Source organism: Xiphophorus maculatus, chromosome 20 (assembly GCF_002775205.1).
Source record: "Xiphophorus maculatus strain JP 163 A chromosome 20, X_maculatus-5.0-male, whole genome shotgun sequence".
NCBI classification, from domain to species: domain Eukaryota; kingdom Metazoa; phylum Chordata; class Actinopteri; order Cyprinodontiformes; family Poeciliidae; genus Xiphophorus; species Xiphophorus maculatus.
In genome coordinates, this window is record NC_036462.1 from 24080467 (window position 1) to 24098261 (window position 17795).

Sequence of the window (17795 nt, forward strand, 5' to 3'; positions counted from 1 at the left end):
TGAAAGGAATTTTTAAAAGTCTTTCCAAACCAACCAGCCCAATGTGAAAATGCCAGCCTTGTTGATCTATGATCGAATTATGAATAAGTATCTTTTTTTAATTGGTTTTTGTAATCAGACACTGCTGAATCTGTAGATTCAAGAAGTGACAAAAATGCAACTTGTGTGGCGACATGTAATAGGCTAGAAGAAGTCAAAATCAAACACTCCATGTTCTGATTTAAAGAAAAAATAAAGAGGTAAGAAACAGACACAATTATTTTTATTACAAAACACTGAAATGCAAACACAAAAAACTTTGTGGGAATATTTTTTGTGATATCAAAAGCTAACACATTATGCACTACCTACTAGTAATGCAGTTTAAATGGGCTGAAAATGAAAAGAAATACTTTAAAAAATAAAAGCAATTTTATATCAAATGTTAAACACCAAGTTATTATATTTAGGCCAACAGAATTATTACATGTTTTCAAGCCACTGTGCAATTAACTGCAGCACTGCAATATGATAACCTGACTGTAATAATTTTATGATCTACATCTAAAAATATCTGATTATAACAACTAGAAATCACATGGCTTTATTTTATGTAAAGTCATACTGTATGCATTCCAAAATCAAATTTATCTCAGATCAATTAAGATGTATTTCTAAGTGATTGCTTTAGTGGTGATATAAAAAAAACTGTTTTTTATTAAAAAAAAAAAAAAAAAACTATTTACAAACTTGTAACAAAATATAGAAACAACTGGAAACGATGGTATGCTCCACATGGACTTGGAAGTCAACTGGAAAATCCTCTGAAGTCGCACTTCCAACTCAAATATTTGAGGTTACTCACTAACCCAAGCTCAAAATGCAAAATGATTGGTACTGTCACTTTGTAAAGCATAAAAGTGGCAATAGTAAATAAATTGCGTCCAACGTTTTGTATCTCGTTAAATCAGTTGTATATATAATAGTGCCCAACATCTATTTGTGAACGCATTCCTTTAGTGCTTAAATGAATAAAACACAAAGAAATACTTGTCATCTGTAATAGTAATAGTGGTTAACCTGATCACTGAGTACAATAATTAACAGTTCCCACTGGTTTTCCGTCTCCAACGAGGTGTAAAGTCCTTCCTGGATCCGACTTCCAAGGCTCATGGGTGCAGCAAAAACAACTTTATTCAGGGCTGGCGACCTTCAGTGAGCGTTTATTTCTTTTTAACCTCTGGAGAAAAATGAAACATAAAAAATACAACCAAAAAATAATTTATTCATTTAAAATTCAAAAGTGCAAATAACAGTTTAATTCCTGTCATCTGTGTTCCAGTGGCACAATTTGATCTCCAGAGAATGATTTTTTTTGTTTGAAGAGTCAAAGGATTCAGTGTTACCACTGATAAAGATTTGCTCATGTCTGGATCATCAATAGAAGCCAAATCCAGCTAGCTGACAGCTCTCTGTGCTGCTATTTGATCACTTTAGCTACAAATGAATTGACCTCTTGGATCAGCTGATCCTTATATAAATAAAACAGTTTAAATGAGACAGCGATGTCAAAGCAAAAGTAAAACAATGCATAATTTGAGTCCTTCAGAATATACATAAACTACACAAAAACAGAGGTGCAATCACTTACTTTCCTCTCCTTTAGACCAAAGTAGCATTTTGTTTAATACACCAACACACTTTTCAAGACAGAGGACAGTGTGACAGCAGTTTCAAGTATCATTTCTATGCTATACTTACTTTATCCTGTACTGCATCTCACAGATCAAACCTCTGTAGACTTTCCAGCACTTGTGCTTTCACCCTGAAAGATTCATAATTGAATTTTAATTACACCATCTTATAAGCTGTGTATTTAATAATATAGACACTGCAGGCAAATATATTTTATTGTATTGTTTTTCAACCATCTGCAGAGTAAATTAAAGGCCATGCATCTCACCTTGCTGTCAGGCAGATCCTCGGTCTGATGCTGCTGCTTGAGTTTCATCCTGGGTGCTGCTGGTGATGGGCTGCTCACTGCAGATTCTTGAAGAGTGTTTGGGCTTTGGGAAACGGACAAAGCTTCAGTGGAACGAGCAGATCCAACTTCTTTCAAGGTGACGATCGAGGCGCAGACAGAAGAGCTGTCCTCCATCTCTCCCGCAGCGGAGCGGCAGCTGTGACTGCAACTGCTGAAACCACTCACGCTCTCACCCGACGACTCGGAGCTGTCCACTGGAGGACGGAGAAACGTGGAGGAGTTTACCAACTGCACGGTTTTACTTTGGTGTTAGCAAAACCTTCTTCCTTGACAGAAACAAGTTTTGTAAAGGAAAATCCTTGCCTTTGAATTGGAAGTAATAACCCAGATCTTAGATTGCTAATGTTGTAAAGGAAATGTGAATCCTGCCTTCTTCAAATTTTCACTCACATAGTAAGTTCTGATTTCCACTCTCACGGTCCAATTCATCCTCTTCTAGAGATCCAGGCGGCGATACATATCCCACAAGCCCCCCTGAGACCACCCTTCGCTTTGGACCACCAACAAATCCAATAGGGGGCATGGAACCGCGTCCAGAGGAAGAGGAGGAAGAAGAACTACTGCCTGAACCAACAGATTTTGGTCGTCCCTCCAGAAGCCCACCCTGTGAGCCGCACGACCCCAACGAGGACAGCACCTTGTTTTCTGCAGGGACATTAGAAATTATGTTTTCATCAGTGGAAGGATGACCAAACGTTATAAACCTAATTATGATTTTAAAAAAGTCATAGTATTTGCACCAAATACTCACCTCTTCCTATCAGAACATAGTTTATAGCTCTGTCACTGATAGCCGCTTCGCTGGGCTGGATGTCCATGAAGGGCTTGTTTCCAATACCCAGGAAAACTCTCTCCTGCATACGGACCTCTGAACAGATAAGACAAATGTCAGCTGACAAAGATTTAAAACCGACAATGAAGTGTCTCTTTATCATATAAAAACTGCAATTGTGAAACCACTGAAATAAATGTACATTGACTTGCAGAAGTATGATCTCATTAAAACAAAAATCTAAAAATACAAACTGTTTGACATGCAAAATCATTTATGCTATTATCCCTAACAATTCCTTAAAATTGACATAAATGAGATCTTTTTTATTTGTGATTTAATAAAATCCTCTTTGGGATTTCTTGCACAGTAATCAGAAGTTTCTGGGGGTTTTTTTTGTTGTTCTGTGATCGAAAGTGACTTATCCAGGGTGTTCCCCAACTCTTGCCCAACTCTAGCCACTAAGCTGGATAAGCAGCTGTATTTATATTTTCACACCATGAGCAGAATGGCAAGAGTATTAAAAAAATCTTCAAACTTCACCGCTAGTGACCTGCTGCTCTCAGCATCAGTCCCCAGATAGATTGTACAATGGGAAATGGCCAAATATCCCCATTTCTGTTTTCTGCAGCCTTATGAAATGTTGTTTAGAAGGACTTATATACAGTCCCATTGGCAGAACGGAGTTGTACAAAGTATTGAAGAAACGTGGCAATAAATGTGCCACAAGTTTGTTAGTTTCAAATTCATAAAACTGGATCTCTCAATACTTACTGGAGGTTTCATATTAAAGGTTGATTTGTTTCAGAAGTTTTCAGTGTGATATTAAGTAACTTCAAGAAAATGTTTGATTTAAGCCTTTTATAGATATATATTTATCAGGAGTTTCAATACATGTAGCTAATACTACAGGTCTTACTAAATGAATTTCCCACATAGAATTGCTTCGCAAATCAAAGTGCGTTTATATTTGTACCCCTGTTGTGTATGGCCTGCTCCCACAGGATCCGCTCCAGGTCTTTGGTCCAGGCCTCCTTCACTTCCCGGCTTTCAGCTTGCAGTGTGTATGTGTCTTGGCTTTTCCTCTTTCGGAACCAGATCTCAAAACACAAGCCGCTGTCGCCGCTGTTCTGTGTCATGCCAATATCAGACGTCTAAATACAAGAGAAGGACAACATGATTTCTTAAAACTGGTGCTTCAAATGCAGCAAGGCAATTCCAGGAGCAGGAGGAAACGCCAAGCATGCTTAAAACGTTAAATGTAAGTTGTGTTTATCTTTGTGCAGAAAGGAAGAAACAGAAAAAAACAAAAACATTGCACTTTTTTGTAAGTGTGAAGTACAGTCCGTTTTATATGTTTATTTTTGTTGTTTTAAGTTTATTCAGAAATCTTTGAGGGGTCATTATCGTTGACATAAAATAAAAAAGGACAGTTGTTGAAGAAGCATTTGATTAGCTTAGTCAGTTTTATCCGTTACATAAATGCTCCTTGTCAGCATGTTAGGAAGTGTTACGAAATCTTGGACAAAGAAATGTTTTTCTTTCTGCGGGGTTATGTTTGTGAATGGACATGCTGAACTAAATGGTTACCTTGAAGGACTGTTTGTAGACGTATGTGTCATTTCCCACATCCGTCTTTCTGGTCTTGCTGAAGAGAACGAGGTCTTGAAAGAGGAAAATGTGACGGAGACATTTCTTCTTCCTGAAAGTTACCAAGAACTCATCCTGGCGTATCAACTGACCTTGTTCTTTCAGATTGACCTGTGCATACACAAGAGGAAGTGTGGCTATTTAAAGTGAAAACAGTTTTTCAAAGGAAGTTTCATTTTGTTTACTATACAGTCTCTGTTGGAATATCACCGATTGCTCCTGAAAGGTTCAAATGGACAGAAGTCAAGCAGCATAAAAAAACAGAGGTTTCCTATTATCTCAGAGAGCGTCTGTTTGCCATTGAAGAAATAACTGCATTCCTGTAGATTCAGCTCCATTCCTGCTGCTGTTGCTCACTGGATAATGGAGCTTCATAATACGCCACACAGCAAAGTTCAGGGAAAAGTTCAGGAGAGATTGATGATCTGTCATTGTTTCTAACTCACCTCCCTCCCATGCATGTCAGGATAACTAACCTCACCAAACCAATGAAAGATGAATTTTCACATTATCAATAAAGTCGCCTTCTTGCATCTTAGAGTCTATTGCTACTGCCAATTCATCACTAAGTCCTGTAAAATTGCCTAACACCACATGGAACGGATCCTATGTCTGGAACTCTCCATCTTGTATTTGTTGGGGCATTGTGATTTTAAAAGTATGTAAAGGAAATACAAAACGTTAATCTTGCTTGATATTGTTTTGATACTAAATTAAAACAACTACTGCGTCCCCGCTTACATCACATTGGCGGATGGCGTCCATGGCCAGCAGATTGTTGCCGTGGCGAAGCTGGAAGTGGATGACTTCCAGAGCTGCCTTGATCTCGGCGACCTCTTTTGTTTGCTCCGGTCCACACTCCCTCATCACGTCCTGCAGCAGCAAGCTGTACTTACTGATGCGCTGCACAGGCTTCAGCAAGTAGGACCATAAGTCCATTTTATCCCCCAGCTTTAGCTGCTTTTGCTGAATGACGCAACAGAAACAAAGCAGCACTGTGGTTAGAGTGCAGATGTGGTATGAAATGGTGAATCAAGGTTGTTGGGTTGAATTTACCGACAATCGAGTTATACATATATGTTTTTAAGTGGGCTAAAAGTCAGTTTAAAGCCATAAAGTAAACTTATAAAGTTATGATGCAAGTGGTTTGAATATGTTTGTTTAATGCAAATGGACAACACAACTGTCAGATTAGTATTTTTGAAAAACTTGGTGTAATCTTCCTTCAACTTCAAAGTCATGCACCACTTTTGTTTCAGATTATTTAAGGAAATACCAATAAGATCCAGGAAGTGACAAAATATAAACCAGGCTAAAAGGTAAAATAACTTTCATGAAGCACGACATCCAGCAAAATATCAGGTGGTTTTCCCTGCTACAGAAAATAACTAAATTATTTTTGGGACCCAAAAAAAGGGGTTCTCACCTTGAAAAAACTTTTTCCATGATTGGTAAGAAGAGAGTCTGACTGGGGTTTGTTTTTGCTGTAAAGGGCATACAAAGCAAAACTCTCTCTCTGAAAGTAAGAAACAAATAAACACCATCAATCATCATCACCTTTAAAACTATTTATGTCAGAATGTAAAAAGCAAAGCATAAAGGTGAGAACAATTTTTCGCACTTCTTTTAGTCAAACACTTACTCCCGTCCTGTTTAGGAAATTAATCGTTTGAATTGTTAGAAAGAAAGACAGAGATTTTTGGAAGCAGCAAACGTATTCTCAGTCATCAGCTATGAAACATCTGGAATGGTTTTCACTGGAACTCATTATGGTGAAGTATCCAAATTTAAGGTCAGAACTGAAAATCGTGACTCCACACTGATTAAAATCTGCCAAATTACAGTTGGCTCAGACAAAATTTTGATTAGGGTTGTAATAAATGGGACTTTATCTATTATTTATTGCACACAGTGCAAGAGAAAACAATTCAGGAACTCACATGACGCAAAAAGCAGCGCCCGACTCTGAACGGTTCCTTCACGCAGCTCTCCAATTCATCCGAGAAATAGTGATGGTGAAAGTCGTGGAGCTTTTCCAAATTCCCGAAAATGCTGCCCCTCTGGCCCCGGAGGTCCTGCGGGACGTCTGCTCTCTCCAGCTCGGGAAAGTAGTGTTCTCTGACGTAACCCAGAGCTTTGACATACTCCCGCTCTGTGGACAGGAGCTCCTCCAAGATCTTCAGGACTTTCCTGTTCCAAGAGTAGGAAATGAAAAATGCAAATTTACTGATTTTATAAAATTGCGCTTTTCATTAGCTATGCATATCACATAATTTTCTTCTTGATCCATGTGAATATTTCTTTTACATCTACAGCTGAAACCACACATTGGTACAGAAAATACACAGTTTTTCTCATTGTCTGACATTTGATTAGACTGTTCCTGTTTTAGATCAATTAGGATAAACCAAATATTTTTACTTCCTAAGCCTTTTTAGTTGCTTTTTTTGTTTTTGTTGTATTATCGTTTTTTTTTTCGTTTTTTTTTACTTTTTCCAAACTAAGAGATTTTAATACTTTTTCAGAGCATTTTGTAGAGCTGGTTTTTATGATGGCCCTTCCAAACGATTTTAAGCCACTTTGTAAATAATGATCAGTTGCTTAGGGACATTGTCCAGTTGGCAAACTATTTGTACCCAAACATTAACTTCATGGCTGATGTTGCTTCAACATTTCCACACAACATTCACTCATCATGATGCAATCTCATTTCAAAAGAAACATCACCAATCCCTCTTGCAGCAAAACACCCAAAAAACATGACGCCGCCACCCAGCGTGGAAAGAATATTGGGCTGATACAAAACATTAATACTACTTGTCAATATTTTTCATTTAATCTTATTCTGAGTTACTATATTGTCTGTGGATGCAATGTTACAGTATCCATTGCATCCAAAATAGATACAATACAATTGCAACATTGTAAGTTAATAACTTACAATGTTGCAATTGTATCAATTGTACTTACAATGTTGCTAAAATTTTGATAACAATGTTGCTAACATTGTAAGCAACATTGTAAGTTGCTTACAATATTACAAGTAAGCAACTTGTAACATTGTAACACATTTGTTACTTATACAAACAAGTTGTAAGTTGTTACAAGTTGTAACATTGTAAGTTGCTTAAAGTGTTACAAGTTACTTACTTGTAACACCAGATGCGTTGAAGTACCCATACTGTACAGTTGAGATGATATTCTGGTTTGAAAGTTTCCTTTTTTTCACCCAAATCTGACAACAGTTCTTATTGTCACAAAGGGGAGGATAGAGCACATCACCAAATTCTAAAGTTCCCTGTAGCTGAAAGAATAGACTTTAAAATATTGCTAGTTTATAAAACACTAAACGGTTTAGCACCACAATGCATTAAAGATCTGTTGTTGTTGTGTCAACCTTCCAGATCTCTCAGGTCTTCTGGTTCTGGTTCAGCTCTGCATCCCCAGAACCAGAACCAAATGTGGAGAAGCAGCATTCAGCTTCTATGCACCAGAAATCTGGAATAAGCTTCCAGAAAACTGTAAAGCAAAACACTGAGTTCCTTAAAAATCAAGACTTAACACCCACCTGTTTATAGTTGCTTTTGTATCATAATAAATGAAACAGTAACCAACAGTTTGATGTGTAATGATGACACTTGGAAACATGTAATGTTTCAGCTGTTGATTTTTGTGTGTTTATGATGTAAAGCACTTTGAACTGCCTTGCTGCTGAAATGTGCTATACAAATCAAATTTTATTGATTGCTTGATTGATTATGGTCAAAATTTTATTCATTTCTGTTTCCAGAGACCAAAGGACATAACTCCAAGTCTTTGATTAGTTTGAGCAGCTCCAATATATAAACATAACATCTTCTGGCATCTGAAAATTTTACCCAGGAATAAACCAGACTTCTGCTTGAGGTGTTGCCTTAAAATAAATGAGTCAGATGTTGTCATTTAATCTATCAGACATTCAGAAAAACGCATCATTAATCGCTGGATTTTCCCAAAACATCTAAACGCCCAGTAATCTTAGTCCAACAACCTTGTCAGACACCACAAAAAACTGAATGTGTCACTTATTTGAAATTAAATGGCAACATTTAATTTCAACTCTAAAGTGGCAAATTATGATTTTATGGAAATAAAGACTAGAAGGCAGTCTATATGTGATTACATGTAATGTGTTTCATTTAGTGGATTACGTTCCTGAAATAAATAAACTTTTAAATGATTTTCTAATGCATTGAATATGAGTGTATGTGACTGCATTTGCTGTTTTCCACTTACTATCCTCCAGTATCCTTTAGAAACTGAAGAAGGGAGGATTACTTACAAAATGTTGCTTTCTGTTGGAGTGAGTAATGTCTCTGAAGTCCTTAAATCCTCCGGACTCCGGGTGGAGATGGTACCGTCCTTTCCCTCCTCTTGTTTATGGTCTCTTTTCGACTCACAGCTCAGGTTGTCTGGCTGCACACCCACTTGACGGAAAGTCTGCAACTTTTGGGTGGGCTGCAGATTTTGATCCAGGGAGTGTTTCCTGCTGTGGCAGTGTTTGTGACTTAGAGGCAAAAAGCCAGAGATACTCATCTCGTACGAGCCCTCGCTTAGAGACCGACCTAGAGTCTGATGGACAGGAAAATCCTTTCTTTCTGCAGGACCTACAGTGCTCAGATCTGTAATGCTGTGGTGCTCTTTTGACTTGCATTGGCTCGCTGTATGAAAATCACCAGTTTGTGACAAATCAGAAGTATTCTTTGAGTTGTTGCATTGTGCTTCAAGTAATTCTTTCTTAATGCTGAGGTCAGATTCACAATTGTGCTTTGAGAATGCCGCAGAGATCGTTTCTCCTTGACATTTCGCAGTGCTGACGACTTCCACATGAGAGCTCTGCTGTGGGATCTGTACGTTCCGAGCCTCACCCGGCTCATTCCTTTTCCCCTCCCTCTCCTTTTCTTCGTGCTCCCCCAGAGGGTTTGCAGCTGTGGTATGCTGGGTCGGGTTCTTTTCTACGCCTTTGTGCTTCTCCTGCATCTCCTCGAGACGCTGCTTGACTTCCTGACTCTGGACCCAGGCTGCATTCCATGCTCTCAGCATCCCTGAGGACTCTGCTCCCATGGCAGAGGCCTTAGCCCTCAGAGCCTGGAAGTGTGGAGCGGAAAATTCACCAGTTAATCTCTCTTTTTGCATTTGAAGTGTGTTTAGGGTCTGAGATGAGCAACATCCTGCTTCTATCTGTTCCAAAAGGCTACGGCATTCTTTAGCCCAGTCTGTTGCCTGTAAATATAAAACAAAATGGATAAAGTTTTGGAGAGCCCCAGTGAGAAGAAATATACAAAGGGTGAAACTACTGAAATTATAATTATACAAACCTGTTTACAAAATCTGTACAAATGCACGACTGACAGTAAATCTTTCTGTCTTTGTTCTGCTCGCAACACGAAGTCTTCTACGTTTGATTTAAAAGTGCCGACCAGGGTCCGAAAAATCTCAGCAGCAGGACTTGAGTTAATGGTGCCAATGATCTCCTCCGCCTCCTTGATGAGTATCAAGGCATACTGTTGTTTATCCTGTGACAAATTACATAGTATGAAGTGTAGAAAATGTATTCATTTTCCTGTAGTATTTTCATATTTTTCACCTAGCAACCACAAACCTCAATGTATTTTGTTGGGATTTTTATAACAAAAACAACGTAGCACATAACTTTATAGTTTAGTCAAAAGGATATATGATATTGAATTACTTATTTTGTTGTATTAAAACTTACAAGGAACATCCCCCTGGACATACCACCCCTACTATAACTATATATTAAAATCTGAAAGTGTGGGCGTGCCGTGGTGGCGTAGTGGTTAGCGCGACCCATATTTGGAGGCCTTGAGTCCTCGACGCGGCCGTCGCGGGTTCGACTCCCGGACCCGGCGACATTTGCCGCATGTCTTTCCCCCTCTCCTTCCCCATTCCTGTCAGCCTATTTTGTAAAAGGGACACTAGAGCCCACAAAAAAGACCCCCTGGAGGGGTAAAAAAAAAAAAATCTGAAAGTGTGCTTTTTTTCAGTCTTTCTCGTATCTGATAGCCGGTGATTCCAGCATCATCCTCTGAGGATGTTTTTCCTTCTACTGGGAAGAAAACAATCACTGGAAGAAGTTCCACTTCCAGTTTGCCACAAGCCATGTTTTAGTAGATGGATGCAACTAAATGCAGAGAAATCTGGCAAAAAAAAGAAAGAAACCCAATTAAGGCTAAAAAAAAGACTTGAAAAGGGGAGAGATCCACTTTCCAGCTGAATAATGACCCTAAGCATACCACCAGAACTACATTAAAGCTTTAATGTAGTTTAGCTCAAATCATATACATGTGTTAGGCAGACAAGAACTAAAAAATGTGCTGCCCAATTAATTCCAACCCCCTCTTCAGGCTAAGGCACGTTTTCTACATCTGCAAAGCAGCTAGAGACATACATCAAACGTTTTACAGACCTAACAGCAGTACGACATGGATGTGAATACCAATTCAAGCATTCAAGCAGTGGTTGTCACATTTTGATTTGGAAAAAATTTGAAAAGCTCATTTAATTTCTTTACACTTCTCATTTATGCACTCTTCTACTCATGTCTGTTACATAACATTTCAATAAAATATACTAAAGTTTGTGGCTGTAATGCGACAAAATATAAAAAGGGTAGTAGGGGTGTGAATACTTTTACCATGCCCTTCAAATATTTCCCCTTGTGCTTTAAAGAGAAAAATGCAACTAAATGCCATTCAGATATTCCTGATTGTAAGTGAACAGCATTTTTCTTAGTGTGTTAGTGTACCTTGGATTTAGTGAGAAACAGATTAAAGTCTTCCAAGGCCTTTTCCCTGCCCACTGGTGTGTCATCAGTTGAGTAAGAGTTCTTCAGAATCTGCTCCCCCTCTGTACTGAACCACAATCCCTCCTGGAAGAAATAAAGCAGGAGTTAGAGAAGCTTCCTTATAACTTGGCAAGGTGTAAGACTTCTAAAACATAGGGTGTATGAAAGAAATAGTTCTGTATGAGCTTCATGTCTGGAAATTTCCACTAATGTCTTGTGGTTGAATATAAACTTTAGAGGACTTTTAGAAGCACAATTCAAAAGAAAGAAAAAAAGAATTTTGTTACCGAGATGATTTTAGCCTCCATGTCTCTGTGCCTGAGCAGGTTCTCCAGGTGTTGCAGCGACTCATTTGATTTCATCACCAACATGTGGAGCTTCTCCTCCACTTGGTTGTAAAGACTTGTTGCCAACTCCAAAGCATCTCTGAACAGAAATTGAAACACACCTGACCATGAAGCTGATAAAAATGCCCAAAACGTTGTAAAAAGTAAGATTCTTTACACAGTGTCTGAGCTGAATTAATGAAATACTTGAGATGGGTTTTTTTGGCTTCCTGTCTATTCACAACATTTGGAGCATTAGCAAAATGATTCTAAACTTTTGATATAGAAATCAATATATCTTTTAAGCTCCAGGCAGGAACAACAAAGCTTTAAAATCAGTACAATGATGCCCTTTAACCTGTGTAAAGTAGAACATTCAATATGGAAATATACCCACAGAGATGAATGCACATAGTTAGCATTTCTACTTCCACTATTTCCTGAGAACTGAGTGTGTAGAAATGAGCCTTGACATATAGCAGCTTCTCCTTTGTTTGTCTTTGCCCATGTTGAGCAATTTAAACACCAGCTCTCAAATTAATCATTCAATAAAAAAGTATGATTTTGGTCAGATATGGGAAATTTTACTAACATGACTGCATATACACAAGTTTGAATAGTGTAACTGAGAAAAATCTGTAGCTATGTCGTTTGAGCTTCCTTTATTGCAGCATATAGATTTTGACAACCTGCCAAACAAAAAGTCAAAAGTTCACTCTTGTACCTATAGTCCTCAGACTGCAGAAATCTGAATTCCTCTTTCTTCATCCTCGCCAGTAACGTTCCTCCTTCCTTTTGCAGAGTCACCAGTCTGTCATCTTCCAGAACCTCCTTCATTAGAACCCTTTGCTCCTGAATGCTCTCTTGAACTTCCTGCAGTAACCACAGAACTGGGGGTCAAAATGTGAGACCAATGGATAAACTGACATCTGTTACACTGTGAACCTGTCCAACCTCAGCAGAGTCCATTGGTTTCCTTCTGTCCACTCTCTTGATGGCCTTTTGCAACAAGCTGTTGGCCCCTCGCAGGTTTGCCATGAAAGGCACATGCTTCTGAAACAAATTAAATAAAAGGCAGAAACATGATGTGTAACTATAAAGATGTATATTGTATAAGATTCAATAAGAAGCAAGTTCTGTTAATCACCCAAAGCTTACGGCATGTCATGGAGGAGATTTCAAACATATTGTTTAGGTACAGACTGAACACCTCAGATTATATTATTACTAAGAGTTACTGTAAATACACACAGCTCTTGGTTCTTAAATATTCCTGCTGGTCACTTGTTTAGTGAGTAGCAGACGACCACACAGAGAACCTCTCTTTGTGTCAAGAACAGGAACAGGAACTAAAGATTTTCATCATGATTGTGATTCTATCATGTCTATTTGTACCAAAATCACTACATAGAGAAGACGATGAATAATTCCTTGTTACCTTGTTGAATCTAAGGCCCCAACCCCGTGTAATACCCAAAGGGACTGGTGAGTGTAAATACAAAGTCCCAGGTTTCTCTTGTATACAACAAAACCACAGAAATGTGATCCACAAATGATGTCAGAGAAATTTGGAGGCAGAAGAAAATGTGCACTCGTATGTGAAATTTGCAACCACGGAAAATATTCACAGAAATATCTTCTGAAGTTACATCAACAACTTCACTCAGTCATCTGAAATAATAATTATGAATTTGTTTTTCTCTAGGTTTTATTACTAATTTGATGCCATTAATAAAAATATATGCTTCGTGTCTTTACACAGATCTTCAGGCAAACTACTAGATGTCAAATATTTAACACCATATTGTTATCTAGTTTCTACATCTCATGCTGCATCAAACGACTTACAGGCTAGGTGTTGTCGATCTAAAACTGCCAGAGTAAGACTTTATAAATTCCCTTCTGTTTAGATTTGTAATCTCATGCAAAGCAGGAAGCTGGAACATTCTTTGGTTCAAGTGAAGTCAAATAAATGGTCCAAATCAAAAATACAAGCAGAACCACTGTAAATATGAGAGCACATATACATTTGTGCTGCTACACATGTTTATATGGCATGAGCTTTGTTTATGCAGAGTAATAATGTTGCATATACTGTCCATTTGATCACATCAAATGATGTGAAGCGCCTTATAAAAATATTTACACTGACTGAACCTTGCAGATTAAGTCACATGACAACCAAACATGAGGCAATGTGTTCCCACTATAAATAAACCTGCTGTAAGTTCTCAGAGAGATGAAAATTTGCTTAAACAACAGAGTCATGAAGACCAAAGAACAACCCAGACAACACAGGGGTGAAACTGTGGTAAAGTTTAAAATGGGATTTGAAAGACGCCACATACACACTGAGATACAATAAAATGGTTTCGACCAAAGCCTGTGGCCCAGTCAAAGTCCAGACCTAAATTTGGAAAAAACTTTCAATTTAATTTAAGTGAGCTTGAGTTATTTTGCAAAGGCAAACAGGCTAACATTTTAGTTTCTTGATCTAAAAACATCAGAAAGTGAAAGGATGTGATGCATCCTCTTTTCTGTTTTATTATATGATTAATAGCAAATAAAAGTATCTAAATATTATTTGACCTTTGTTTTAGTGTGATTAAAAAATTTCTTCAGATGAACTGAGGTTAAGCAGTCCTGAGTTTCGAAGGGAAATTTTGCAGCTGGTTATACCTGATGGAACTGCATCCAGTCCTTGTGATTGTAGGCAAACGTCCCTCCCAGGTCAGAGGTCAGCTGGGGAGCTTCCACTGTTTTGCTTAGGGCTCTCATCGAAGTAACAACATCCATCTATTAAAACAAAAAACAAAAAAATGCACAAAGACTTTGAGGAAGTGTGATTCATCTTTCATCTAACTACAACTTTGAAAGAAACTGATGGATGTGAAAGTTGCTGTGATTTCTGACCTGCAGACCCGGCTGCTTCTCCGGCCGGGGACTGCTGTCCTTATCAATCAACATGATGATGCTGTGAACAGCGTGGAGAGCTTGCTCCTGTTACGGCAGGCGAAAAGTCAAACACAAAATATATAAGGAGAATATGAATTTCATTCACAGAGCATCACTGTATTTTTAAGATATTTAGACATGATATAATCTTTACATTAAACTACAGTACATACAAAGTACTGTACGTAGCTTTATAGCACATTTAAACCGGGAGTAAACACCTTTAACCCTCAGATCTTGTATCTACTTGAAAATCAGGCAGGAGCTTTGGTAAAAAATGCCTTCCCAGAACTATGAATCTTATCAGACAGCTTCGTGAGCATGTGCATGCAGTTTTCATGTTTTAACCTGTGCCATCAGTAGAGCCTTGTAGAGGTGAAGCGGAGGCGGCTTCTTCTTGCCATTAATCACCAGAGTCATTCCCAGCTCTCGGACGTCCTTTCTATAAAAACATTGCATCACGTTAAAACACACCAGAGCTTGACACAGTATCTATTTTTGTGAATTCTCATTGCAGGATTGAGCTACTCTAAACTTTTGCATTCCTTGCCTTATTTCCATCTGACACGAACCTGCTCACAAACCACTATAGGATCTCTCAATCCCATTCTAGAGATTATTATTATTATTATTGGGTTGGAAGTCCCTGCGAGAACTTACTTCCTGTTACCTGTTGTGGGCCTGATGATGTCATACATATTTATGTGCTCAAAAAATGCCTCACTGTCTTGTAGTTTGTGCGCATTAGTTTAATGATGGCATGTGATTTTCCTGAATCTTTTCCCCTCTCACCATGCTATGTGACCTATTCTACTTTGTGCAATCAGATATTTAGGACTCTAGATGTTGGAGAGAGAGAGGAAAACTTGTACTGCTTTATGACAATTAAATCAAAGCAGAGGAAGAAGTCAAATTACATTTTATGTAAGTTTTATCTACTCAGAATGAATTAACAGGCCAAATTATCAATGTGCCACATGGAAATCATGTAAGCATGCTAATGTTAACCTAGCGCTACAGCAGTGTTTCCCAATCCTGGTCCTCAGGAATCATTATCCTGCATGATTTAGGTCAGTAGTGCCCAAAAAGTCGGTCCTCGAGGGCCGGCATCTTGCATGTTTTTGTTTGCTCCCTGGTTTAAAGCACCTGGATGCAATGATGGCTCATTAGAAGGCCAAAGAAGAACAACTGACATGCTGAAAAGATTGTTACTACAACCAGGGAGAAAACTAAAACATGCCAGATGCCGGCCCTCGAGGACCGACTTTGGACACCACCGTTTTAGGTGTTCATCTGTTGCCACAGACCTGACTTAAAAGAATGTGTAGTTAACAAGTTTCTGTAAGATTTGATAGCATGCTGAGGAGGTATTCACATACCACTTATAAGGGCTTCTTTTTGAGCAGGCAAACTATTGTGTGTGAGCTTACATGAGACAAGGCTGCTAATTCTGGCAAGACACTACATACCAGACTGCTGGCAGCTGGTCTGGCTGCAGCAGACTGCTGTGGTATGTCTCTTTGCTGCAGACACTGGACGGTCAGAATAGTAAGACAAAGAGCTTTTGAATCTTAAAAGGCAACAATAAACCAAGTGTTAACAAGTGATGTTGATAAAGTTCTTAATGATAGACATTTGAGAGTAAGTATTCCCAGTTGTGTGGAAACACTGGAAATGTTGGTCATTACTAGATGCTCTCATTGGATATGGATATGGATGACTAAACTTAAAAAATATACTGTAGAGAAACGGTTATAAACTAACAACAGGGAACTCTGTGTGGCTGGAATGTAATGGCTCCCTTTTGTAAAAAAAATAAAAAAATAAATCATGCTGGAAATATTTCTAAATGATGTTCTGCAGCCCTCTTGTGGTTAAATGTGTCACTGCATGCCAGTTTTCATTCCTCTCAGCTGAAAAATAGAGGTCTTGAAATCATCTTCCAATTAGTCGCACACCGTTTAGGAACTAATAATTAAGGACAATATGTGACTTGTCTGGTGTACCTTGGTATGGAGTGTAAGTACAGCAGCAATTCACAAATGCTTTCTGCTGACACAAGAGGGGACATCCACTCCTTCCTGTCACCATGGACCTCGACCACCGCCCTGCCATTCCTGTCCCTGCTGCCTGCAAATATAGAATAAGAAAAAAATATCTATATTTACAAACAAAAGTGCATTTCTTTAAAGAAATGCACTTTTGTTTGTTTGTGTTGTTAAATGCACAATCAAATGGTTGTTAGCTTTGGCTTCTCGGTTTTAACAAAGAAGAATCTAGTGAATAATGTAAGAAAATCACCTTGGATTCTACAGTGTTCAATATGTCTTTGTACATTTAAAGATAACTTGCCTATTTTGTTTGATCATAAAAAATTTACTTTGGTTTCATGTTTTAGAAATAATCTTTACATTTTTTGAGAGAATTATCAGCACAAATTACCTGGTAAACAAATAATGCCCAATTCCAGCAGACCCCTGATCTTCCTCAAGCAGGATTGTTCTGTTTGTGAGCCCTGCTGACATCCAGATCCTGTTGCAGAAGGTTGTTTTTCCACCTTTATGCTGAAAAGTTTGGAACCCAATCCATTCATGCTGGATGTGCTCGAATCTAAATCTGCAGAAAACACAAAAAACTGTTAATTTTGTAAAACAGAGAAGTAAGACAGATTTCAGTGATGAAGTTGTATGCTTGACATCTGTAGGTGTAGGTTTTGGTCAAACAGCCTAACCTTGAGCATGCTACTTCCCAACTCAATAATGTCTTTCTCCAAAAGGTACTTGGATTTTCCATGTGTGCAACTGCAAATTTCAAAGATTGTATGTAGAGATTTTGGCTTTTGTGGTTCTTTCTTTGTGGTTTTTGGGATGTTGTTGAACATCTTGATTAATTTCCATCCATCTGAGGTTTGGGGAAAATGACTGAAGATTGGACAAAGTTGTCTGTCCCAACAGAACAGTGATTCCAAATATACACCAAAACAAGAAAGTCCTGCTAACATAAGTTTTCTTGAATGGTCCTTACCCCAACCAATTAAAAATGCATGCTCTATATGTTATGCTTAGTAGAAGGAAAGTGGACTCTACCATTCTAGCTGCAACTTAGTCAAGGACACTCAAGTAAGTATTATGGAGTTAGGGTTATGTGAATACTTAATGTATATTTCAGGGTGTATGTATCATGTGTCATCAGTGGCGATTGGAGGACAGAAATGTAAACTTC

General features: G+C 38.3%; 1 protein-coding gene across 1 annotated transcript in view; it reads right to left on the reverse strand.

Moving 5' to 3' along the window:
• Positions 1 to 240: 240 nt before the first annotated feature.
• Positions 241 to 17795, reverse strand: part of LOC102238375 (puratrophin-1-like) — a 35895-nt gene continuing 18340 nt past the window's right edge. The window contains exons 4-24 of the mRNA XM_023324754.1: positions 17016 to 17189; positions 16580 to 16703; positions 14922 to 15015; positions 14532 to 14618; positions 14298 to 14414; positions 12573 to 12671; positions 12343 to 12491; positions 11580 to 11718; positions 11254 to 11376; positions 9803 to 10000; positions 8767 to 9707; positions 6386 to 6635; positions 5872 to 5961; positions 5187 to 5411; positions 4386 to 4556; positions 3772 to 3949; positions 2775 to 2891; positions 2414 to 2668; positions 1943 to 2217; positions 1741 to 1804; positions 241 to 1219 (exon numbers count right to left, since the gene is read on the reverse strand). Coding sequence (XP_023180522.1) covers positions 1766 to 1804; positions 1943 to 2217; positions 2414 to 2668; positions 2775 to 2891; positions 3772 to 3949; positions 4386 to 4556; positions 5187 to 5411; positions 5872 to 5961; positions 6386 to 6635; positions 8767 to 9707; positions 9803 to 10000; positions 11254 to 11376; positions 11580 to 11718; positions 12343 to 12491; positions 12573 to 12671; positions 14298 to 14414; positions 14532 to 14618; positions 14922 to 15015; positions 16580 to 16703; positions 17016 to 17189 — 3845 coding nt within the window. The 3' untranslated portion in view covers positions 241 to 1219; positions 1741 to 1765. The remainder of the gene's footprint in view (positions 1220 to 1740; positions 1805 to 1942; positions 2218 to 2413; positions 2669 to 2774; positions 2892 to 3771; positions 3950 to 4385; positions 4557 to 5186; positions 5412 to 5871; positions 5962 to 6385; positions 6636 to 8766; positions 9708 to 9802; positions 10001 to 11253; positions 11377 to 11579; positions 11719 to 12342; positions 12492 to 12572; positions 12672 to 14297; positions 14415 to 14531; positions 14619 to 14921; positions 15016 to 16579; positions 16704 to 17015; positions 17190 to 17795) is intronic.